Source organism: Pelodiscus sinensis, chromosome 31 (genome assembly GCF_049634645.1).
Source record: "Pelodiscus sinensis isolate JC-2024 chromosome 31, ASM4963464v1, whole genome shotgun sequence".
Taxonomy (NCBI): Eukaryota; Metazoa; Chordata; order Testudines; family Trionychidae; genus Pelodiscus; species Pelodiscus sinensis.
The window spans coordinates 8,733,639-8,759,217 of NC_134741.1; the positions used below are offsets into that span (position 1 = coordinate 8,733,639).

At 51.3% G+C, this 25,579-nt stretch overlaps 2 protein-coding genes and 2 non-coding genes across 6 annotated transcripts in view; 3 read left to right on the forward strand and 1 right to left on the reverse strand.

Moving 5' to 3' along the window:
- Positions 1-968: 968 nt before the first annotated feature.
- Positions 969-13,048, forward strand: LOC142821536 (zinc finger protein RFP-like). Of its 2 annotated transcripts, XM_075912766.1 has the most exons (9): positions 969-1,568; positions 2,681-2,776; positions 3,362-3,592; positions 3,901-3,923; positions 4,593-4,708; positions 5,266-5,325; positions 7,460-7,539; positions 10,281-10,394; positions 10,685-10,821. In XM_075912766.1, exons 1-8 carry the CDS (start codon positions 1,197-1,199, stop codon positions 10,305-10,307), a joined length of 1,005 nt encoding a protein of 334 aa, XP_075768881.1. In that variant the 5' UTR covers positions 969-1,196; the 3' UTR covers positions 10,308-10,394; positions 10,685-10,821. The 2 variants fall into 2 exon arrangements, with proteins under 2 accessions (XP_075768881.1, XP_075768880.1); XM_075912765.1 differs by lacking the exons at positions 969-1,568; positions 2,681-2,776; positions 3,362-3,592; ... (1 more) ...; positions 4,593-4,708; positions 5,266-5,325 and having other exon boundaries at positions 5,913-7,539; positions 10,685-13,048.
- A 5,172-nt stretch (positions 13,049-18,220) lies between these two features.
- On the forward strand, positions 18,221-18,298 carry TRNAK-CUU (transfer RNA lysine (anticodon CUU)). Its single transcript has one exon. It is a non-coding gene; the product is annotated as a tRNA-Lys (tRNA).
- A 6,206-nt stretch (positions 18,299-24,504) lies between these two features.
- Positions 24,505-25,579, reverse strand: part of LOC142821523 (zinc finger protein RFP-like) — a 219,526-nt gene continuing 218,451 nt past the window's right edge. The window contains exon 10 of one of the 2 annotated variants that reach the window (XR_012898263.1): positions 24,505-24,970. The gene's annotated coding sequence lies outside the window, so the exon portion shown is untranslated. Of the gene's footprint in view, positions 25,469-25,579 lie in introns of both variants that reach the window. The other variant, XR_012898262.1, reaches the window with a different exon arrangement.
- Positions 25,342-25,415, forward strand: TRNAT-AGU (transfer RNA threonine (anticodon AGU)). Its single transcript has one exon. It is a non-coding gene; the product is annotated as a tRNA-Thr (tRNA).

Genomic DNA, 25,579 nt, shown 5'->3' on the forward strand with positions numbered 1-25,579 from the left:
GTCACTGGGCTCCGCGCTCTGATTGGTTCTTGGAGCCCCGGCCCCGCCCCCAACCGAATCCCTGCCCCGCCCTCAGTGTCTCTGGGCAGCCCCGTCACTCCCGGCGGGACAGCGGGGCCAGGGGAATCCCCGTCAGAGCAAGGGGCGGGGCAATTCATGTCACTGATGATGCGGCCATGGGGCGGGCAATTGTGCGTCACTGGGGCGTGACAGCCCGGGGAACCCCTGTCAATCGGAGCGAGAGCAAGGGGCGGAGCAAGCAACGTCACAGTGGGGGCGGGGTCCGTTGGGCCCCAGCTGCGGCCAGTGGCTGCACGGGGAGCGCTGGGGGCGCCGGGATGCAGAGACAGTGGAGGGGCGGGGGGAGGGGCGGGGGTTGCACCGCGGCGGGGGAGGGGGGCGCTGCCGGGTGTCAGGCTGCGAGGGGGCGCATGGGACTCGGGGGAGATCGGACCCGTGGGAAAGGGCAGCGCATCGCCCCGGCCCGGCGCCCAGCAGCGGAAGCAGCATCTGCCCGGGGCCTGGGGGCGTGGCCAGGCATCTCTCGGTCTGAGCTAAGCCCGGGCGCTGGATTCTGATCGGAATTACTGACCCGCTGCGCATGCGCGGTCTGACCGGGCCCGCCCCATTCTGAGCCCCGTGGCCGGGTTTTCAGCGCGTTCCCGACCGTGCTCAGGCCCCGCCCACCTCGCAGCGGCCTGCAGCAGCGTCACGCGCCGCGCGCCCTGAGGTGGGAGCCGTTGTGAGGGGCCGTTGGCGCCGTTACTCGCTGCGGGGGAGGCCGCAGCCCAGCGGGAGGGAGCGGGCGGGGAATTGGCGCGTCACAAACACTCAACCCGCGCGTGCCCCCCCCCCCTCGGGCTTCCTGATGCTCCTGCCGGGCTCGGGGTGTCTGCGGGGGGCGGGGCTGTGAGGGGGCTGCAGAGTGTGCGGGGGGGGGTTTAAACACAGGGTGGGGAGGGGCCCAGAGACCGGGGGGGGGGTCTGGCTGGGGCAGGGGGCTGAGGGGCCCGGGGGGGGGGGGGGGAGGTGAGTGAAGCTTTGGGGGACTTTTTTGGTTTTTATTTTTGATTTTTTTTGTATCCTCAGTGCTGGTGCCTCAGACCCCCCCTCTCCTCCCCCCCGGACCTGCCCCCCCCCCCACTGCTGAGCTCAGGACAGTGACCCGGCCCCGGTCCCCCAGCCCAGAGGCAGCCATGGCTGCAGAGAGCCCCGTGGAAAGTGTCCGGGAGGAAGCGCCGCGTCCCGTCTGTCTGGAGGATTTCACAGCCCCTGTCGCTCTGCAGTGTGGGCACAATTCCTGCCAGGCCCCCCTCAGCCCTCAGGGCAGAGACACTGAGCAGCAGGGACCCCTCCGGCCCAACCGGCAGCTGGCAAACGTGGTGGAACTAGCCAAGCCGCTGAGTTTCCAGGCAGCACAGAGAGCAAGATGGGACGGGGTGTGTGGGGAGCACCAGGAGGCTCTGACGCTGTTCTGTGAAGAGGATCAAACTCCCATCTGTGTGGTGTGTGACAGATCCCAGGCTCACATGGTGGTATCCAAACAGGAAGCTGCCCAGGCGTACAAGGTACAAAGTTACTGTCCAGTGCATTTTAATTACAGCATTATTTCACTGACAGTTACCGGGCACAATTGTGTCACAGCTCTGTAAAACCTGCAAGAGATGCTGTAAAAAGTAAATTCTCTGCCTTTGTGGCAGTTTACATAAGATACCTGATGTGGGAAATGTTTCTCTGAGGCTCTGAATCCTGAAACCCAGCCCTCACTGGTGACAGGAGGGGTGTCTGCACAAGGGAAGGTGTTAACAATCAGAGAGGTTTAGATCACAGGAGGTTGCTGGGCTGGATGCTGTGCGGGGCCCCGAGGGCCTTCACTCCACCCATAGCAGGACTTCAGGAAGTGCAGGTCCATGCCAGACACAACTAGGATTCAACTGGATTGTAGCAAGAGTTCAAACTGGTTAACTGAAGAGCTAATGCTTATCGGTGCCAGTTACTGGTTAAACTCCCCACTGCCCCACCAGTGCCTGCTTTCCTCTGGCAGCTAACGTCAGTCTGCAGCTGCTGGGAGTTCCCAGCAGTCCTTGTGGCCAACCCCGGCAGACCTTAAGAGAGATCCCCGGCCCAGGAGAGCCCATTTCCGCTACCAGCCCTGCCAGTCAGCAGGTTAAAAAACTCCTGTCACTGATAAAATTGTAATCGGTTACATGATTAGTATTGTTGACCACTTTTACCTCTCTAATCCCCACCTGCATCATTCTTTATAAAGGTGCCACCACTGATCCTTCCTCTGCCTTCACAAGTGTCCTGCTGCATCCGCAGTCTCCTCCTGTGTCTTTTTCTATGGACAAACCCATGTCCAGGGCTGAGTCCCTGCTAGGCAGGGGCAGAGCTCTGCATAGGGGGGAGGGATAGTTCAGTGGTTTGAGCATTGGCCTGCTAAACCCAGGGTTGTTAGTTCGCTCCTTTCAGAGGCCATTTGGGACAAAAATTTGTCAGTGGTGGTACTTGGTCCTGCTGTGAAGGCAGCAGACTGGACTCGATGACTTTCCAAGGTCCCTTCCAGTTCTAGGAGATAGGCAATCTGCATTATATTATAAAACTGGGACTCTCTTAAAGGCAGACAAATGGGCTCCTGACATCTGATGGGGTTTGCCCTCATGCTTATCTGTTTCTTCAGGAAAAACTGGAAGTCCATTTGAAGACTCTGAGGGAAGAGAGAGAAAAGGTGCTGGGAAGGAAAACAACAGCAGAAGGGACACGCCAGGAGTATCTGGTAGGTGCCTGTGGTTTGAAACAGCAGGGACTGGCAGTGGGAGGGTTGTTAGGAGGCAGACTCCTGTGTGGCCTTGCTGAGGTTGGGCTTGTTTGTGTTTCTTCTGGATTGTGGATTGCAGGGTGAGATCCATGTGTAGACAGGCCCTGAGCATCCATGTCAGCACATGAGTTAATGTCCAGCCTTTGTAGCTTTCCCAGAAATCCTCCCCAAGGGAGCTGAGTGTCCCCCTAAAGGGTTGTCTGCTCACTTGGTGTATTAACGTTTCCTCCTGTTTCCTTCCTGGGTATCTCTGTCAGAGTGGTGCTAAGTCCTGCCTCGTGCTGCTCAGGGTCCGAATTTCCAGAGCCCATGAATAACAAAAGAAGCTGCCCATGACAGACATGGGAACATCCCTTTCAGAGGGACACAGGCCAAAGGAGATGCTGGGAGAGCTACCTCTGCCTACTAACCACAAAGTAGAGTCAAATGTCACACATTTTAGGGTTTTCCAAGAAATTCTCCCTACCGCGCACTCAGCTCTCCATGAAAGGATCCTGGGCTCCTTTCATGCCCTTGACCAACCCTTTCCCTGTTTCCATACAGAAATGGACCCAAGCAGAGAGGCAGAGGATTGTGGCCGAGTTTCAGCAGCTGCGTCAGTTCCTGGAGGAACAAGAACGACTTCTGCTGGCCCAGCTGGAGAAGCTGGACGAGGAGATTGGGAGGCTCCAGACTGACACTGTCAGGAAACTCTCTGCACAGATTTCCCATCTCAGCAAGGGGATCAGTGACCTGGAGGGGAAGTGTCAGAAGCCAGCGAGTGAATTCGTGCAGGTGAGACTGAGGGAGAAACGTCTCAGCTCCCCACACAGGGAAGGGAGGCTCCTGAATCACAAGTGCTGAGGTCCAGCTGTCAGATCTTGGTGTAACTCCATGTGCATTGCTGCCATGTGAGTAACTGCCGTGCTTTGTAAAGTTACAGGCACAGAGCTAATAGAGATTGTAAAGCCCCATTCACTCAGGGGATCCATGTTCTTGGGGTCAGGGCAGGGGCTCTCTTCCCCTGTTTGCAAAATCCCTTCCCTGATGTCCCCTGTGTGTGTCCAATGGGACTGAGAGTCTTTTCTGTGTCTTTTTTCTAGGACATCAGGAGCACCCTGAGTAGGTATGTGGCTCTCACTCCCCTCACGCTGCACAGCACAGGGAAAGAGCTTGGAGCTGAAGTTAGCACCACATCTCCACAGGGCTCTAAGAGCCAAATGTTAGACACGAATATCTCTGACTCATTTAATTCTGAGGGTCTCACCCTCACACAGCAGACTCTGGAATTCCCCATTCAGGGCACAGTCTGACTTCAAGTGTTTCCTGGAGCTGTCACCTCCCTGGGGACTGTGGGGTGGAACATGGGCCTGTCACTGCTGTGCACTGGGCACATTCAGACCAGGGCAGCAAGGACCAAGAGTCTGTCCCACCTGAGGGCTGTTTGGAGACCTATGTGGAAGGAGCTGGGGATGGAGGAGCTGGTGTCTCAGTCTAGTCCCTACTGGACAGATTCCTTCAGCCCTTCACCTGGGAACCTCCTGTCCCTCAACGCCTAGAGGCCAAGGAGTGAGTTAGCCATGAAGACTCAATTCCCCTTTTGTCCCCCAGCTAGTCTCCCCAGGACAGAAGTGAAGAATAGCAATGGGACCTTTCAGGGGAAGGTTGCATGGCCATGGACTGTGTTGCTGGGAAAATTGGAGGAATTCTGACTCCAGGCCTATTAGGGCTGAGACTCACTAGCCAGAACTTAGCAGCAAATGAAATACAATCACATGGAATTGTTTCTGTCCAGGTGTGAGACGGGGCAGTTCCAGCTGCCGGAAGAGATTTCTCCTGAACTAGAAGAACAAGTCAGAGGTTTCTCCCAGAGAATGATTGGTCTGTCGGAGACTCTGAGGGAGTTCAAAGGTACCTAGAAGGGATGGATTAGGGGAAAGTGGTTCAAGTATCTGAGACCATTGAATCTGGCCTATGAAGCCAACCTTCCCCTGCCTCAATTCCCACATGGAGAATGATGGTCCCATCACACTGCTCTCCTTAGAGACACTGAGCGAAGAGACCCAACTGCTTGCAGATAGAGCCAGGGGTTTGCAAACTCTGAACCTCCCATTCAGAGATCAAAATGGCTAAAGTTACTGTGATGACCACGTGTTCCACCACCACAGCTCCAGGTTATGATAAGAGGCAGTAAGTGAATGAGAAGCCAAGTGGGAGGGGGTGAGGAGGGAAAAGTAAATCTCACTTACAGCTTGTCTCTCCTGGGACAGGTTGCGGGGATGTTGGTTCCATTGCTGGGAGGTGCCTGAGTGAGAGAAGGAATGAAAGTTTCAGACTGTTTCATACTCAGTTCCTGAGTGTGTCTCTGTCTGGTCTCTGATACAAGTGAAACGCAGAGTTCAGAGAGGGGACATTGTTATAAATAGGAGAGCCTGGAGTCTCACCTCTCTTATCCCTTCCCCCACCAGACACTCTGCCCTCTGCACTGGAGAGAGCAAGAGGAAAATCCCTGGGAGCTTTCAGACAGGGTGAGTTTGCAGGTGGAGATTCTTTAAATGATGAGAAAATTCCAGTGAAAACATTTTCATGGGATTGTCATTGAAGTTACCAACCAGACCCAGTGACCATGGCGAGCACAGCCCTAAATCTCAGCCACTGATCAGTGAGGAGCCCCAGGGGTGCTGCATGGGGACCTGTGGACACTTGGAGAAACACTGGTCTATGAGTTTGTGATGCTAAAGGGGTGAAGTTAAAGCGCACAGGGGACAGCACATTCAAGTTGAGATTTCACTGCTTAGTCAATTTCAATATGGGGTTGGTTTCAAGCAATAAATAGGCTGAGAGCTGCCTTGCTTCCACTATATCAGTTCGTTCAAGGCAAGAAACTGCTGGATCCCCAAGGGCTGTTACGTCTAGTGCAGGCCTGGGTAAAATACACCCCATGGGTCGGATCCATCCTACCAAGCCATTGGATCCAGCCCACAGATGCCACTCCCCATCTCAAGTCACTCAGAAAGCTACGGAGCTTTCGTGGGCCAGACCCACTTCCTCAGATCAAATAGTGGAAGAAAATAGTTTATTTGATCTGAGGAAGTGGGTCTGGCCCACGAAAGCGCATAATCTAATAAACCATCTTGTTAGTCTTTAAAGTGCTACATAGTCCTGTATTTTGTTTCAGCTACACCAGACTAACACGGCTACATTTCTATCAGAAAGCTACTGAGAGTCTGGAGGGGAGGAGGGAAGGCTTCAGGTGCTGCTTCCACCCCCAGGACAATATCACTGGCCAGTTTCTGGCCAGAAACAAAGCACTGTGCCCCCTTCCCTCTGGGTCATAATTATTCACACACCCACATGGCCCTGCAGCCTGTGAGAGGGTCGGGCAGGCTCCCTGCCTTCCTGAGGTGCTTGGCCTCTGGCCAGGAGTCACTCAGATAAGTCTCCTGTCCAGAGCTTGCCTCTGCCACCCCAACCTCTCCCTTCCCCTCCTAATCTCTGCTCCCCACCCCTACCCTCTGCTTTGCATACCCAAACTCTGTCCTCCTCCTGCAGCTATATATGCAAGAGCTCTCAGTGGTCAGAAACCCACAGTCCCTTACTTGTCCACTCAGCCACTTATCTAAATTAAAGTTGCTTTTAATATCTAATGCGTAGTTGGCTAATCCAGCGTCCTAGATCACAGCCTGCCTCCTTCACTCAAACTCTCTCTTAGACTCCTCTACCTGTCCTGCATCCCACACCGTTATCCCAAGATTGCTTCCTTCTCCCAATGTCCATCCCAGACCCTGCATTTCCTGCATTAATGTCATGGAAGCGTGCAGCTCTCAGCCACTTTCCATTTGGCCCCCCCATCAAAATGTATTGCCCACACCATTGACTGGATAAGGCTCAGCGAGAGCCAATAAGTGAAAGCTGAAGCCAGACTATTTCAGGCTAGAAGGGTCATAAATGGTTGATAGGGAAGAGGATTTGCTGCTGAAACAAATGAGCAAAGAACTGGTGGATTCTCCATCTCTTGATGTCTTCAAGTCACTGGAGGACTTTCTAGAAAATACACTGTGGGGAAACAGAGCTTTGTGCCTGGGTAACTGGAATAAGTGTAAATGGCTTGTGCCACTGAGGGGGTCAGACTGCATGACTGAGGATATCTTCTGATGCCATTAATTCATGAATGTTAAGATCTCACCCTGGAAACACTCAGCACACGTGTTTAATAATAAGCATCTGAATGGTGGTGTTAACTTCACTGACTCTCTGTTGTGGAAAGGGTTTATAATGTCTCTGTCAGATGAGAGAGCAAAGTTTGTGCTGCAAATCTGTGAATGAAGAGTAGGGGTTTTAAATACAGCAGCCTGCGTTTAACCTATGTCCATATTCAGGCAGATGAATATGTGGCTTGTTATCAGAAACACTGGGTGCTGTGAACTAAATTCCATTGTGGCAGAGGCAGTAATGTTGTAACTTATGCCAGGTACAGACAGAAATGAATGTGTATTTGGGATCTAACTCCTGTGTGCTGTTTATGGAATATCTAGACTAAAACTTTTGCCCACAATGGCAGAATCTAGCATGTGTGTCACCATGGACAGAGTCTGTGCAGAATGGGGATGTGGAAAGGATTAAAGCCCCTTCTGAAATGTCTCCCTCTTCTCCCCCTACCAGGCTGCAGAACACCCATGTTTGTCTCCAGCTCAGCCCCGGGCCTGCAGAGCCAGGGACAGGAAATGGCTGTGGTGGAGCCGGTGAGCTTTGAGGAGGTGGCTGTGTATTTCTCTGAGGAGGAATGGGCTCTGCTGGACCCAGGCCAGAGAGCCCTCTGCAGGGATGTGATGCAGGAGAATTATGAGGCTGTGAACTGGCTGAGTAAGGATTCCTGTCCCTTTGGGTAACAGCAGCTGGGTGGGCTCTGGAGCATCTGGGTTGGGTTTGGTTTAGGGTTATTCATTGCCTCTGCCCCCAATGTCAGGAATATCTGCCCCAATAATCCTGGCTCTTGTGTGAAAGACTGTCCCCTCCGTGACCCCTCCCAGGGAAGGCAGGTTCAGGTCCCGTTCCACTTCCCCCCTATCTTGCACATCTTGTGCTTTGACCAGAGGTGTGAGTGGAAGGGCTCAGGCAGGAACAGCAGGTACCAGAGGTCTGGGTCTGGGTCTGGGTCTGTCTGCTGTTAATGGCTGCAGGATCCCCATGTGGCAGAGTGCTCAGGCACTGAAAGGAGGGCGCGGTTCCCAGAGTCCTTCCCTGCCTGTAACTAATCTCTGTGACATGCTGGTACTTGTCAGTGGGAGGGGCTGGATGCTGGGGCTGAGGGAGGGTGGTTGAGGCAGTTCACGCTCTGCGAGTATTTTGTCCGAGGTAGCTCTGTAGTAGAGAAACGTGAGCAGAGCTCCCCTTGCATTTCAGGCACAGGCTGGGTCTCCTTTCAAAAGTTCAGCTTCATTCTCTCTCGGGCTCACTTGCCTCTCTGTTCAGTGGAGATAAATCATGTCATCTGTCTTGTATTTTTATAAGTTCGGGTACGAACTTTTTCTTCCTGTGTGAATGTCTGGCTTCATGCTCAGGAGACCTGTGTTCAGTTCTCTGCCTGTCACAGTCCTCCTGTGTGACCTTGATCAAGTCCCTTTAGACTCTCTGTGTGCAGTCACCTCTCTCTTTACTAGTTTTTATAGAGTGTCCCTGTTTCTCAGGGCTGGGAAGGATACCAACACTAAAGAGGGGTGATACTTAGCTCCATATGAGCATCCCGATAGCACAGTGTGGTCCTGATTTACACCAAAGTTCCAAGGTGCTGCTGTGATTGATAATTTTGTTTCCCGCAGTGACTGCAGTACCATTAGAATTGCTGCTAGCGCCACAGAGCGTTGATACAGCTGTTCAGGGCGGATCTTTCTGGAGCCTTGATGCCAGCGGCACTGGCAGAGCGTGCAGCTTATCCATGCAGCACACCACAGGGTTGCCGCTAAGAAAGACCCATGCTCCATTCGGAGGCTAAGGCACTCGGCCAGGTTTATTGTGAAAGGTGCAGGGTGCTAGTGTCCCAGCTCATCAGGCACAGGTATAATGAGACTTGTCCCAACCCAATAATGGTACCAGCTCAGTCAGCAGCTAGAACACTGCCCCTCAGCCAGCATCAACATGCCCTTCCTGTGACTTCTCCTCTCATATTGAACAAAATAAAATGCATGTTGAGTTCCATGTGTTGCCACCCAACTTGGCCTTCTGCCTGTTTGTTTGAACAAAACATCCATATCCATTATCCCTTCATCCCGCTCTTGTGCACAAGGGTCAGTGAGCTATCTGTTAGGACTGTGTGTTTGCAGTTACTGCAGAGAGCGGTGTGTTGATTGCCTTCCTCCTGCTCAGGAATGTGATTTCTTGGTTAGTTGGTACCAGTGCTCCACCATTCTGCCAAAGCCTGGCTTGTTTTAGTTCAAAAATAATGGACATAAACAAGATAATCCTAGTCATCAGATCAGAATTTTCCCATTGACTCGTCACACAGCACACTTCGCACAAGCTATCTTGCGATTGTGTGACAGTGGTAGCACAATGATCTCTATTGTGGCTCTTCTGAACACTAAATGCAGGTCCGAGAAGGGGTGGAGGCAAAGCTGAGGGGAAGGCGCTCACAAGGTGCAAATGTGGTAGATTCTGTGCCTCCCTGGAGCGGCCCCAAATCAAAGGCCAGGCTCACTAGAAGAGGCAGACTGGGAAACGACACAAAGGCTGCTGCTGGCAGCATAGAACTGAGGCTACAGACAGGGAGCTGAGTAACAGCCACAAGCATCAGAGAAGCAGCATGGTCCAGCTCCACCCTGGCTGGTCGCTGGAGAAGCCTAGCGCCACCCTGAGCAGGTGCGGGAAAGGCAACTGTTGTAGGCAGCTAGCAAGGCCCACCCAGACACAGGTAGTTGGGATCAGGAGTCAGGCCTGAAGCAGCCTGCCAAAGATTCACTTAGCTGCTCAGACAACTTGCTCTGCCTCCTTCTGGCTCAAGTAGAACATCTGAGCCAAAGAGCAGGGGGAGCCCAGCCCACCCGCCAGGAGCTTTGTGGACAGAGCCTTGGGGAGCTAGAGCTAGTCCTTCCTCTCCAAGTCCTAGTGACCTGGCATGTGGCCGCTACAGTCTGAGCCCTGTCTGGGGGCCTTGGTGTCAGACCTGCCAGCCCTCCCTAGAACTCCCCTTCTGAGCAGTATGTCCCTGTCCTGCCCTGAGATGGGGGGGATGGAATGGGCTTTGAGGGGGACTGAGTTGTACCCTAGAGAGTGCAGCAGAGTGCTCAGCTCCCCTGGGGAAAGAGCTGGGCCATTCTCAAGGTGGGGGGAGGGGATGCACCTTTACTGCAGGTGTGTGTGTGTGTGTGTCCTGGGCTCTTGGAAAGGAGCCTCTCTGGATGGGTGACTCAGATCCTGACTCTGGAAGCAGGAATGGCAGAGACCTTAATGAACAAGATCAGCACTTGATTAATTACTCTGCAAACAGGATTTCCACTCTCTGAAGTTCATGTGATCTCCTGGGTGGAGAGAGAGGAGGAGTTGCAGGTCCCAGATCACCAGAGCTGTGAGGAAGGGGAGATCATCAGTGGCATCCACACAGGTGAGCAATCAGTTAAATTGCCTCAGAAACCAGCTTATAGCAGGTGTAACTTGTGTGTTTTCATGTAGTCTATCTCACTCTTCAGTCTGTCTTCAACTTGAGCCAGAGCATGGTGGATGAGGAAAGGCTGGGTTTTCTCTTCTGTGGAAGAGTTGTGAAGAAGGAGGGTGAACTCATCTCATTCAATCATTATTTGAGCGTGTGTCCCCTTTTCTATTCCTCTTTTAGAGTTTTCTTTCAGCTCATCATAGACAATAACTCCTGTCTGGATTATTTCTCTATCCCAACAGGTGATGGGATGCTGACCGAGAACTATGATCTTGTGCAGCAGGAGGGATCGGAGCAAGTGTCTCCATGTGGGATGTTACTGGAAAGACCTGAAGGGCATGTTTCCCAGATACGTGAGCAGAGAGAGACTTGCGAGAGTCAGCATAGCCCAGAAAGGCAGCATGGAAATCATCCAGGAGGGGGACAGGATAAATCCAGTCACAGGAGCCAAGGGGAGAAAAGAAACACAGAAACCATTCCACAGAAAATCCCCCATCAACAGTCACCCTGCAATTGTAGTGACTGTGAAACTCCTATTGAACATCAAAGAGCCCACACAGGAGAGAAGCCCTTCAAGTGCTCCGACTCTGGGAAAAGCTTCAGTCAGCACTTGCACTTTACAAACCATCAGATACTACATATAAGAGAGACACCCCATAACTGTTCTGACTGTGGGAAAAGCTTCAGTAGAAGCGATCACCTTGTAAGACATAGGAGGACCCACACAGGAGACAAACCTTTCAATTGCTTTGACTGCGGGAAAAGCTTCAATGAGAAGTCACACCTTGTTAGACATAGGAGAACCCACACAGGAGACAAACCTTTCAATTGCTCTGACTGTGGGAAAAGCTTTCTGAGGAGCTCACACCTTGTTTCACATAGGAGAGCCCATACAGGGGAGAAACCCTTCAACTGCTCTGACTGTGGGAAAAGCTTCCGTCAGAATTCACACCTTGTTAACCATAGGAAGACCCACTCAGGAGACAAACCTTTCACTTGCTTTGACTGCAGGAAACGCTTCAATAAGAAGTCACACCTTGTTAGACATAGGAGAACCCACACAAGAGAGAAACCTTTCACTTGCTTTGACTGCGGGAAAAGCTTCAATGAGAAGTCACACCTTGTTAGACATAGGAGAACCCACACAGGAGAGAAACCTTTCAATTGCTCTGACTGCGAGAAAAGTTTCCGTACAAGTTCAGAGCTTGTTATCCATAGGAGGACCCACACAGGTGAGAAACCTTTCAATTGCTCTGACTGTGGGAAAAGCTTCAAGAAGAGGTCAAACCTTGTTATACATAGGAGGAGACACACAGGAGAGAAACCTTTCCATTGCTCTGACTGCGAGAAAAGTTTCAGTACAAGTTCAGAGCTTGTTATCCATAGGAGGACCCACACAGGTGAGAAACCTTTCAATTGCTCTGACTGTGGGAAAAGCTTCAAGAAGAGGTCAAACCTTGTTACACATAGGAGGACCCACACAGGGGAGAAACCTTTCAATTGCTCTGACTGTGGGAAAAGCTTCAGTAGACGTTCACACCTTATTAGACATAGGAGAAACCACACGTGAGAGCTACCCTTACCTGCTCTGACTGCAGGGAAAGCTATAGTCGGTGCTCCTGCCTTACTAACCATCAGATAAAACATACAAGAGAGTCTCCTCATAACAACTTTGATTGCAGACAAGGCTTCAAACACAGGTCAGACTTTAACATAAGAATGGCCATACTGGGTCAGACCAAAGGTCCATCTAGCGTAGTATCCTGTCTTCCAACAGTGGCCAGTACCAGATGCCCCTGAGGCAGTGGACCGAAGACGATGATCAAGCAATTTGTCTCCTGCCATCCTTCTCCAGCCTTTGACAAACAGAGGCGAGGGGCACCATTCCTTACCCCCTCACTAATACCGTTTTATAGACCTAATCTCCATGATTTTATGTAGCTCTTTTTTAACCCCTGTTATAGTCCTAGCCTTCACAGCCTTCTCTGGCAAGGAGTACCACAAGTTGACTGTGTGATGTGTGAAGAACTTTCTATTATTAGTTTTAAACCTGCTACCCATTAATTTCATTTGGTGTCCTCTAGTTCTTATTATAGGAACAAGTAAATAGTTTTTCTTTATTCACCCTCTCCCCACCACTCATGATTTTATATACCTCTATCGTATCCCCCTCAGTCCCTTCTTTCTGAACTGAAAAGTCTCAGTCTCTTTAGCCTCTCCTCATATGGGACCCATTCCAAACCTCTAATCATTTTAGTTGCTCTTTTCTGAACTATTTTAATGCCAAAATATCTTTTTTGAGGTGAGGAGACCACATCTGTACACAGTATTCAGGATGTGAGTGTGCTGTAGATTTATATACGGGCAGTAAGATATTCTTCATCTTATTTTCTGTCCCCTTTTTAATAATTCCTAACATCCTATTTGGTTTTTTGACTGCCGCTGCACACTGTGGACATTTTCAGAGAACTATCCACGATAACTCCAAGATCTCTTTCCTGATTAGTTGTAGCTAAATTAGCCCCCATCATATTGTATGTATACTTAGGTTTATTTTTTCCAATGTGCATAACTTTACACTTATCCACATTAAATTTCATTTGCCATTTTGTTGTCCAGTCACTCAGTTTGGTGAGATCTTTTTTTGAAGTTCTTCATAGCCTGCTTTGGTTTTGACTATCTTGAACAGTTTAGTAACGTCCGCAAACTTGGCTACCTCACTGCTCACCCATTTCTCTAAATCATTTATTAAGTTGAATAGGATTGGTCCTAGGACTGACTCTGGGGGAACACCACTGGTTACACCTCTCCATTCTGAAAATTTACCGTTTATTCCTACCCTTTGTTTCCTGTCTTAACCATTTCTCAATCCATGGAAGGATCTTCCTGGTTATCCCATAATAACTTAATTTACACAAGAGCCTTTTGTGATGGTCCTTGTTAAAGGCTTTTTTGGAAATCTAAGTACACTGTATCTACTGGATCCCCCCTTGTCCTCATGTGTGTTAAACATAAGACAATCTACAGATGAGAGAGAACTATTCAGCTGCTCTGACTGTGGGGAAAGCTTCAGTGGCCTATATGTCAGTCCCCTCCATCTTTAAGATCACAGCCCCAGCTAGAGCCTTCAACCAGTAGTCCTAAGATTTTCCATCCATGAGTGGAGTGAGTTTTTTCTTGTGCACAAACAGTGACATTCTGTGCGCTTGTTCAGATGTGTGCCTACATGGCACCCATGAGTTATTGAGAGTTTTACACACCCACACATGCAATTTAAATTATGGAAGAAATATACTAAACCAAAGGATAATTAGCAAGGTGCGTGACCCTGCACACATGGACCCTGAAAATGTACCAGCTTGGCTTCCAGTCTCATTCCCACCCTGCCTTGCTCTACTGTTCCTGCATCCATGAGCTCCCCATCTCCTGCACCCCCATCCTGTGCACCCTTTGCCACCAACCCTGCATTGTGCCCCTAACTTCTGCAGTGTCCCCTTCATCCCAACCTCTGCACTTTCCTCCCAGTCTAATCTAGTCATAGGCTATGTCTAGACTGGCTAGTTTTTCCGGAAAATCAGCCGCTTTTCCAGAAAAACTTGCTAGCTATCTACACTGGCTGCTTGAATTTCTGCAAAAGCACTGACTTCCTACTGTAAGAAATCAATGCTCTTTGCGGAAATACTATGCTGTTCTCGTTTGGGCAAAAGGGCCAGTGTAGACAGCTGAGATTTGTTTTCCGCAAAAAAGTCCCGATCGCGAAAATGGCAATTGGGGCTTTTTTGCGGAAAAGCGCGTCTAGATTGACCACGGAAGCTTTTCCACAAAAAGTGCTTTTGCGGAAAATCATTCGTGCCACACTCTGTTCCGAAAATGCTTTTAACGGAAAACTTTTCCATTAAAAGCATTTCCGGAAAAGCATGCTGGTCTACACGTAGCCATAGTGTAGTAATTTGTAAAGGATAAAAAATGAATGCACCATCCCTACTCCTTGATTCTAAAGCTCATTCTGCAGCTGCAAGTTAATGACATTCAGAAGATGAATTTAGGGATATCACCAGAAAACTATCCAGCTCTTTTTCTTCAGACCACATTACTTCACTGTATGTAGGACATAATCTAATTATAGATTATATTTCTTATAGTATCTGCATGGTTTAGACACCTGTCAATCATAGAAAAGTCCCTTTAATATGTCATCAATTGCATATTGATTTAGCATCAATAGAAGATAATCAACAGCATTAAAGTTTTAGTTGCCTCTACACAGTGCACGTGTGTGAGAGTGAGAGAAATAACTTCCACGGGCACAAAAATAATCATTGGCACAATCAACACTATTGATGTGATTGATGCCTTCACAAATGACAAGAATATTGAGGGTCAGAGAGAATTGTTCTCTTTGACATGATTTAGGCTGTTAAATATGAACAGGGCGCAGAACATTTCTCTAGTCATTTGCCATCTATTTTATCCTTCAGATAACCTGCAGATCCACCTTTTGAGATCCCAAGGTGGAGATCTTTAATTAAGTGGAATTGGAACCAGACCTCTACCACATGGCCCCGCTCTCTAGAACAGTCAGTCCCTCACCACTCTGGGTCCTTGGCTTTGGCCTTGGCTGCTGGAGTGAGCCCCCTCACCACATGGCTCTGGGCCAGGGCTGCTGAAGCCCTCACTGCCTGTGATGCCGCTGCGGCTCAGACCCTGGCCAAGTCTGTCAAAGCATGTAGTACCCACAACACAGCTACGGCTGGAGCAGGCCCCCATTGTGGCTCTGGCCCTGCCACTGTCCAGGACTGCTAGAATAAGCACTGTCTGCCACACAGCCCACCCTGGAGCAGTTGAGTAGTTACTGCGTGGCTCTGCTTTGGAGGTGGGTGGGCCTCAGCCCGAGGGAACCCTGCCCTCAACCCTCCACATGGGAAACCTCATCCCTGAGGCTCTCATCCCCAGCCCCACCCCAGAGCCAGACCTCACACCTTTGTTCTCCAACTCTTTGCCCCAACCCTAAGTCCCTTCCCACAATCCAAATCCCCTGAGCCTCACTCCGGCCACATGAGCTAACTTTTTTGTACCAATACAGAGATTGTGTGTCGCACATTCCCTCCCTGTGGGTACCCTGTCACGCAGTCGGGCTGAGCCCAAGCTGTGTCCTGGAATCCCCGAAAAACAAATCCTAATATCCTGTTTCCAATTGTCCAGCAGAGGCCCTTTTATTAATGAAACCCAGCCCCTTAATTAACAGAAGCATCACCAACTTGGCTGAGGTCTATGAGTAGAGTCCTAGATTAACACAAGCCTCGCCTTCTCCAAGCTGGGGCTCCCCAGTGAGGGGTTTGGATCAACAGAAACACAGCCTTCCAGGCTAAGGTCCTGCAAGAAATGTCTTTACTTAGCAAGTGCACAGCCTTCTCGGCTCAAGTCCACAGGTAAGTGTCTCTAGTTCACCAGTGCACAGCCTTGTCAGCTCAAGACCAATGACAGGGAACTCTTAGCGTGGGCTAGCAAAGGGGTCAGCCCCTGGGTTGGAGGTAGCGGGACCCAGGCCCTCTTCCTCCACTGGGTCCGAATTCAGAGCCCTAAGTGCAGGGAAACAGTCCACTGCCTGGGTTGGTGCGAACGAGCCAAAACTCACCAACCCCCACAGGCTCATTCAAGTATTCCTACCCTGGGCCACTTTCTTCTATGCAGCAGCTGCCCTACCTGGGCTGGGGCCACTGAAGAACTCGGTGCCCGTGATGCCACCAGGAGCCCATTGGGGGCTTGTACCTCCAAGAGGCTCTGGAGGAGAGTTTCAGACAAGGACACCTGTGAGACTCTCCCCTGGGCATCCCCACAAGGGGCCTCTACATTCCCCTCTGTGCCTCCCCCCCCAACCTTTCCCCTGCTCTCCCTTCCCACTTTCCTCTCCCCCTGCCCCTAAAACAAACTTGACTGTTCCCTGCTGAAAGAACGAACTGTGGTTTTCATGTGGGGAATGTAGACGTGGGGAGGGGCTGGGTAAAGAACCTGGGAGGGAGTGGGAGGCTGGTGGAGAGGTGAGGAAGGGAGAGGTGGGGCTCAAAGGTGGGACTGGAACTGGTGCCTGCCTCTGGTGGCCCCACTGCTTCATAGGTGGGGGCCTCAGCAGCCATGGAATGGCTCCAGGGGAAGAAGCCAGAGGAGCAGGGGCAGCTGCAGGCTCAGAGGGAACTGGAGCAGGAGTGAGTTTGGGTTGGGGAGGGCCAGCTGCCAGGCCACTGAAGCAGACAACCAAGCAGTTGGCAGCAGCACTATGTGCCGAGCACATGATCCAGGCCACCTGGAAATATTTAACCTTTGTGGCTTGGGTGCCTCCTCCCTGCAGGGTGCCTTGGGATAGCCACTGTGGCAGCAGGAATTTGGACATCAAGTCACCCCATTGGGAACAATGGAGGGAAGAGAAGAGTTTCCCTGCTATTGGAGAAAGCAGGCCAGGCCAAGGCCCTTTTAGCCACTGGGTCGGTGCAGGCTGGAGCCTCCCCCCACCAGTTCCCTGGCCTACCTGCAAAGCTCTCAGCCTTCTCTTGTTCTGCTTCCCTGTCCATAGCAGGCAGCTAAACAAGGGCAAGTCACCAAACCAAACAGCCCTGTGGCTAGTATGGGGCTTGAAACCACAACCTTGGTGTTATTAGCACCATGCTCTAACCAACTGCACTCACCAGCCTTCAGAAACCTACCTCGTAAGTAGTCCTTTCAGGGGGGCATCTCAGGCAGCTGCAGGGACGTCTCTGCAGCTGCTAAGGGCTCTTCCCTGGCAGGGCCACTAGTGACTCACTGTGATGTGGGCTGGCTAGTCCAGATGCTTTGAGGTTTGGTCAAGGTGGCTGGCGGCCGGCATGGCGCACTGAGACCCAGGGCAAAGAGGCAGCTGGAATCTCTTGCTGCCAGCACCTTCCCTCCCAGCTTCTTCCCTGTCAGCAGCAGCTGCAGCCCCTTTCGGCCACTGGGTCAGGACGGGAAGGGAGGCAGGAATGGGGCCAAGTAGCAAGTCAGTCTGAGGAAGGCAGGAAAAGCTCGTCTTGCTTTGCAGGGCTGCTGGCAACAGCTTCTCTCTTGCGTGCTGCTGAGGAGAAAAATGCACTGAAAGGGACTATAAAGACCAATTTAGATGAGCACTTAGAGGTGAGCACCTGTTAGCGCCATGGGGGCAAGAGTTGGAGTCTTGCAGCTGCTGGAACCACACGAGAACATCAGGGGAAGCAGTAAGCTCCAGCCAGATGTAAGTTCCAGGGCCCATCCGAATCAGAGACTGAGCTCCAGGTGTGTCAGACACCCATCAGGAGGCACAAAATTCTCTCTGGAGAGCCTGTGGAAAAGGAAGTCAAAGCACAGGAACTGGAAGGGCTTACACTTGTCAGAAAAGAGCATAGCTGTTGCACAAGAAGCCCTGTCTTCTGACACCGTACTGTTAATCTCCTTGCGCAAGAGTAGGTGGACGGTATGGATGCTCTGAGGATTCTTGTACAAGAACAGCCATTCTTGAGCATGAGCCCTCCAGTGTACACATAGCCTTTGTGTGTTAGGCAAATGTGAGAACCACTACGCCACAGAAACACCTATAAATCCATTTTCTGATGGACTTCAACTTGGACAAATATTCCACAAGGTTCTCCGATAGGTTCCTGGCCTCACTCATCTCTCTTCCCCAGGCTGGCACGAAGACTCTTGGTCACTGGAGGCAAAAAAAAGACTTGTCAGGCAGTGGTGAACACTTGGCTCCTGATACCCTGTAATGGGGTGTGAGAAGGCTTTTTGGCACCCAAACTGGCTAGCTCAGTCGGTAGAGCATGAGACTCTTAATCTCAGGGTCATGGGTTCAAGCCCCGTGCTGGGCGATTCCCTTCTTCAAGTCACATTCTCAGTTTGAAAACAATTCACTTGCAGCTTTCTTCAGGGTTTTAGAAAGAAAAAGTCTAGTCCTGGGGTTCAGCTTTAGGAGAACCAGAAAGAGAACAAACTGCAATTTCCATCTTCTGAGGAGAAGGGAAGAGGATTTTCTTCTCCTCAGTTCTAGCCACATCAACCCAGGGAGGAGAAAAAATAACCCTCTGCCTGCTGATTGTCCCTGTCAGCTTCTGTAGCTTCACTTCCTGCCACAGCAGCTCCAGCTTTGAGCTACAAATCTCAAGGGGCTGGTGAGGAAATGAGGAGCTGGCAGCTCGGGTTAGTGGCTTCCCTGAGAACAAGAGGTGGCGTGTTCACAAGGTGCATTCGCCTCCCCTGCAGAGCAGGGTGTTGGAAAGAGCCAGGAACAGAACAGTCAGCCAAGTTCCACCCCTATTGAGTTATGTTTCTGTGGTGTAGTGGTTATCACATTTGTTTAACATGCAAAACGTCCCTGGTTCAAAACCAGACAGAAATACAGGGTCTTCTCTAATTGCTGCTCCCCTGGGTGGACAGGTAAGTGCAGCTCCTGCTGCCAGGCCTGTGCCTGAGATGAGCCCAAATCCCATGTGATAGGGGAGTGACATCAGCTGAGAATGCCCCTTGGTGCCAGCCGGGGGAAGCCAGATGGGTCAGGCTGGAGGCTTGTGGCTTGGCCTCCCCTGCCCTTGGAGGCTGGCGTATGGGGTTGGCTCTTCCCGCTGTCTCCCTTGTGTGACTGGCCCAAGGAGGAAATGAGGCAGGAATGGGACAGAGGAGGGAAGCCAAGCTGAGGGGGGCAGGGCACGAGCTCAGCACCTCTGTGGGATTCAGTGGGGTGAGCAGAACCCCTCCCCTCCGTTCTGCCAAAGCCTGTGGGGTGGGGCCGACTGTGGAGAGGCAGAGTCCTGTGCCTGTCCCAGGGAATCCCAGGGATACTCCTTGCAGCCCAGGAGAAGAAGTCAGAAGGAAAACAAGTAAAGCAGGTCCCCGTGGGAATGACCTGGGGCACCAGTTTGGCCCAGTTGAGTGAGGGGTGGTTGGTTCAGGTCCCATGGTGTCAAGGGCAGCGCTCAGGACACTGAATCCTGCAATCTGAGGCCCCGTTCCTGCCTCCCTTCCCGGGCTGACCCAGTGGCCGAAAGGGGCTGCGGCTGCTGCTGACAGGGAAGAAGCTGGGAGCCAAGGTGCTGGCAGCAAGAGATTCCAGCTGCCTCTTTGCCCTGGGTCTCAGTGCGCCATGCCGGCCGCCAGCCACCTTGACCAAACCTCAAACCAGCTGGACTAGCCAGCCCACATCACAGTGAGTCACTAGTGGCCCCATCAGAGAAAAGCCCTTGGCAGCTGCAGAGACATTCTGGCATCTAGCTGAGGCTGACTAGCTCAGTTGGTTAGAGTGTGGTGCTGATAACATTAAGGTCATGGGTTCAAGCCCTATGCTGGCCATTGGGGTGTTTGGTGTGGTGACTTCCTTTCCTTTAGCTGCCTGCTATGGACAGGGAAGCAGACACAAGCAAAAATGGGAGCTTTGCAGGAAGCCGGGCAGAGAACTGGTAGGAAGCTCCAGCCTGCACAGATCCAGTGGCTAAAAGGGCCTTGTCACCTATCTTCCTTTCCTGAAAAGCAGGGGACCTGATGCCCAAATTCCTGCTGCTGCAGTGGCTACCTCAAGGCACCAGGTGGGGGGCAGGCTCTGAGCCCAAGCCACATGGGGAGACTCAATATGACCGGGAGGCCTGGAGCATGTGTGTCCTGCGTAGAGGGATGCTGCTGGTGGCCTGCTTTAGTGGCCCAGCAGCTCAAATTCCCTTGAACCAGCTTCTCCCCCTGGAGCCACCCCCCAGCGCTGCTGAGGCCCCTGATATGAGGCAGTGGGACCACCAGAGGAAGGTGTCAGTCCTAGCCTTAGCCATGAGCCCCACCTCCCCTTCCCCCCCAGCCTCCACCCTCCTCCCAGGTTCTTTCCCCAGCCCCTCCCCAGTTCTACATTCCCCAGAGAGTTTGTTCTTTCAATAGAGAAAAGTCCTGTTTGTGTTACCAGTAGGGGAAGGGGGAGAGGAAAGTGGGAAAGGGGTGTGTTGGGGACAGGTGGGGGGGGGGGATTGGGGTATGTTGGTGGGGGGGGAGGCACAGAGGGCAAAAAATGAAGAATCACGTTAGTTCAAACCAAGGGGCTTGAACTAGCAGCCCCAGACGCCCTTTCACTTTCAAAAGAGCACATGGGTGAGAGTATGCAAATGAAGCACATGCTATTTAAATCCCTGCTTCATTTGCAACTCTGGTGTGTCTACTTTCTCTACTTTGCATTCTTAGCTAGAAATAACAACACAGTCTAGACCAGTGGTTCCCAACCTCTTGGAGCTGCCCAGCACCCTGGGGCAGGGCCCCGCCCACACCCAGGGGAAGAGCCTCCCTTACATCATGTGCCCAGGGCCAGTGCCACCCATGCACCACACTCCCAGGGCTGGTACCACCTCTGTGCCATGCACCCAAGGCCAGCACCACACCCATACACCATGTGCCCAGGGCCAGCTCAGCACTTGCTCTATGCACCTGGGGGCGGGCCAGCCTCAGTCACTCGGCAGGCACACATAAATGGCCCAGCAGGAGCCATGGCACCCACGGGCACTACTAGTATAGATAGACCCACACAAGGGCTCAGCCACAGGAGCACCACCAAGATTTCCACCAAGGACTAGGACTGAACCAGGGACCCTTAACTCTTCTCACTAATGCACTCCTCCCTAAACTACTTCAGCAGCTGCAGTGAGTACATTGGTGGCACTGGTTCTCCATCAGGGATGCTTTACTCCACAGCAGCGCACAGGACAGATGCTGTTACTGGTGGCCCTGCAAGGCAAGATGAGCTTTGCCTGCCCCTCACAGCCTGACTTGCTACTTAGCCCCATTTCCTGCCTCCCTTCCTGGGCTGACCCAGTGGCTGACAGGGGCTGTGGCAGCCGATGGTGGGAAGAAGATGGGTGGTGGGACCCTGATGCCAAGAGGGCTCACCTGCCTCTTTCCTGCTTGGGCCTGGATCTCAGCATGGGGCAGGTGGAGGCACCCTAAGATATGAAGCAGCAGAAGGGAAGCGAGGAACAAAGTGTCAGCTTCAGCCGAGCCAGGTGAGTAACAAAGGCTGCATGTGCCCTGACTTCTCTACCCTCCCACATCCTCACCCCTGCCCTGAGCCCCCCCCCACTCTCAAACAATCCCCAAATCCCTGCCGTGAGCCTCCCACACTCCACATTTTAATTTCTTACAGGTACTGTCCTATCACAACCCCTCCCCCAACTTCCTGCCTTGAGCCTCCCCCCGCCCAAGGGGTGGTGCCCAATAGAACAGGCCCTGTAAGAAATGTGTCACTTTCACCCCTGGGAGCAGCTCAGCCATGCAAAGGGGCTGCCTGGGGCAGGACATTAGCCCTGGAGGGCAGGGGTGGGTGTGGCAGTGACATCACAAGGGCCTTTTGCAGCCTCTCAGCTTATTGGCTAAAGGAGGTTGGGAGGTGATGACCTCACAGAGAGTCCATGACAATGACCAGGTGGGACAAGCTGCAGGGCAGGGATCATCAAAGAGACCACGTTCTGCTGCCGCCCCTCCCCCCCCCCCCCCCCCCCCCCCCATGGCTTTGCTGCAGGGAGTCTCCTTCCTGAGAGTTGCCCTTGTGGCCTTTTTGGAGCCTTCTCCTTTCCCAGGACTAACTGACCTAGAAGACAGACGTCCCTGTGGAGAAGAGAAGGCCAAACTTAACACAGCAGGGGAATTAGCTCAAGTGGTAGAGCGCTTGCTTTGCATGTGAGCAGCAGTAGGATCGATTCCCACATTGTTCAGGTTGATCATCATCATCTTTTTACTGGGAGAGCCAGCCAGGGGCTAAGTGGCTGCACTAATCTCCCCAGCCCCATTTCCTAGTTGCTCTCCCCAAAAGCCAGCCACACTGAGGCAGAGATCTGCTGGACACCAGCCCTTCTGGGCCAGGCACTGCTGCCTTTGTGCCCGAGAGGGAGCCCAGCTGCCTTCCCCAGTGGGAGCAGAAAATGCTCATGGAAGGGCTCACACATTGTCCCCAATGCACTGGCCAGAGGGCCTGAATTCTTGCTGCCCCTGGGTGCACCCAAATGCTCTTTTTCAAGAGATGGGCTCCCCAGCTCTCACCCCTCCTGTCACACAAAGCTTGCAAACGGGGTTGATTTTCCTCCATCTCCCCTTGCTGCTGCACTAAAAGAAATCCTGAAACCAGCCCCGTCTCCTGTCACCTCGATATAGAGCCCTGGGAAGAATAACTTAGAATGGCCCCGGGGAGGGGCTATTTCAAACTAGCAGCAGTGGCGCATCTACACAGGCCTTTTTTTAAAATAGCTAATTGGAATAGGCATTATTCTTCGTAGAATGAGGTTTGCAGAAGTCGGAATAAGCCGTCTGTTACTTCAGAATTATTTCAAAATAACGGAATTGCTGTGTAGACTCTTGCAGTGTTGTTGTGGAATAACGGACATTGTTCCAAAAGAACTTTTGTGTGTGGACAGAACCTGCGCAGCCCAAGAAATGTGATTGGCAGCTCGTACCCACAATCTTTCTGTCAATTGAAGTGGAGGGCTCTGAAGACATGGACCCAAGGCAATCACCTTGATTGCCTTCTACTAAGGCCAGGCCGGAGGGAAAAAAATCACTCCTTCGAGCCAGAGTTAAACCAGCAACTTAAGGATCACTTACCAAGCACACACTATAGTCCTCCACTCTGCCAGCTGAGCTATCGAAGGGAGCCTAACTAAGGGTGGCTGGTCCAGGTTGTCCCTTCTATAAGTCTCGGAGCACGTGCTCCCCGAAGTATACGGCATTGCTGATGAGGGGCAGAGGAGCCAGGTGCTGTCACAGGTGTGGTACCAATAAAATCAAGCAGGATCTTATGAGGGGGATAAGGCAAAAAGCTACATTTATTGTAGAGATAATAATAAAGAATAAAGATAGAAGCAAACAATGTTGTTTAGCTACTTATTCCTATCACTACTTAACACTTATACACTTTTATATCAATCATTCATCCATTCAGTCAGGTTCTGTGTAGTTGTTATAGTTACTAGCCTGAAAGTTGCTTGTGACAGAATACTGGCCAGGTACTCTGTACACAAGTGATGGTAGTGGGGAGCAAAGTCCTGATCAGATGCGCATCTGAAGCTCCTGGTGGGCTGGCAGCAGAATGTTGGACTCTGACTCCATAGTCTTTTAGTCCAGTTCTTACAGGAATTTCTTCCTATGCCAGTCTATGGGAATCGCTGCATCATGCTGATGTCCAGGGTGGCTGCCAGGTGCTCGTCAATGATCTCATAGGGTGGGCCTCCAGTACTTGGTTTTCTCCACTTGACATCTTTTGGTTGCACTGGCACCTGATGCCTACTTCAGCCCTTTGTTGCTGCATTCTCAGGCTGGCACCTCTCAAACCATTCATTCATCGTCCAAGCACTCTCTCTCTCTTACATACATTCCCTAATTAATGTTTCCCATACAGTATTTTGTATAATAATAACTTTACATGTACAAGAGTTGTAGTTACAAAAAGTCACAAGTTTCTGGGTGGCATTTCTTAAAACAGTCTCTCTCTGAGTGCTGAGTTACTGTTACAGTTACAATGTTTCACTTGGCGATTAGGGTTAATTGCTTCACAATGCTTTGAAGAGAATGGGTGTCAATTGTGTAAGAATAAGTTTGAGCGTGCCCTGGGACACAGAGAGGGGAGCTGTTTCTGGCTACATAGTATTATATTTTTAACAGTTTTAAGTTACATGACCTAATATTACATTCCTAACAAATTATATTCTAGAGGGGCAATAATTATAAATCTAAACATTTAACAATCTTAACAAATAATAATAATAAATCTAAACACTTTGGCTGTGTCTACACTGGGCCACTTATTCTGGAAAATCAGCCGCTTTTCCGGAATAAGCTGCGAGCTGTCTACACTGGCCCTTGAATTTCCGGAAAAGCAACGATGCTCTACTGTACAAAATCAGCCGCTATTCCGGAAAAACTATTCTGCTCCTGCTTAGGCATAAGTCCTTATTCCGGAACACTGTTCCGGAAAAGGGCCAGTGTAGACAGCCCAGTAGTCTTTTCCGGAAAAAAGCCCCGATCGCGAAAATGGCGCTCGGGGCTCTTTTCCGGAAAAGCGCGTCTACATTGGCCGCAGACGCTTTGCCGGAAAAGCAGACTGCCAATGTAGACGCTTCTTTAAAACGGAATAGTATTCCGTTTTAAGCAGTTCCGGAAATTCATGCCAGTGTAGACACAGCCTTTAAGTTGTGGGGAACAAATTATGGGGAGTCACTTCCACTTGAGGGAATCATTTTTAATACATTTATATGTTATCCCTACACAGGTACTTCACATGCAGACGGACCCCTTGAGTGAAACCTGAGCTAGATCCATCCATGTCACAGCAAAAGGAAGAAAGTTGAGTTCTTCTCATGTGTCTTCTTTGTTCCAGAGTCTCTAGGGATGCAGTTGGGGCAGGTCCACAAAAAAAAACAACACTTGAATGAACCTTGGTCCAGAAACACACAGAAACACCCCTGAGGGTTTCCTTGCCTTTACTTAAATGTTGACAAAAATTTTGTTGCTAACTCCTTGGCCAATTCTGATTGCTGTGGGGTTAAGAAATTTTATCTTGTTAATTCTGTGCCCTCAGGAAGGGACCAAATTGAAGAAGGCCAGGTCCCCTCATTGGGGCTCTAAGCCAAACCCTAGGACCAAGGGATTTACAAGCCAGCAGATTAATGTTTGTTGTACTTCTCCCTCCCCACATCTGGGCCAAACCACAAAGGCCACTCTACAGCCCCAGCGGCTGGGGGAGATGAGCATGTTAGAGCCTCTGCCGACAGAGCTGTAGCTTTCTGTGCCCAAGGAGCCAGACACCCCCAGGGCTGGAGGGAAATGGAGATTGGCTGTACTTAGGGAGTCAAAGATGTTGTCTGGGACCATGGAATAGAACAGTTTCACCAGACTTCCTGAGGAGGGCACCATGGCTCAGTTGGCTAAAGCACCTGTCTAGTAAACAGGAGATCCTGGGTTCAACTCCCAGTGGTGCCTTTTGACACCCTTTAATCACATTTTCCTATGTGTTTCTGGGACACAGAAGAGGCCTCCCCTGGCCACCCATGGAGCTGCTGGTTCAGGAAAAGGCTGATTGGGGAGGAGTGTTGGGAAGACGGAAACCACAAGTGAGAAGCGCCTGCAGCCCACAGACCCTCACT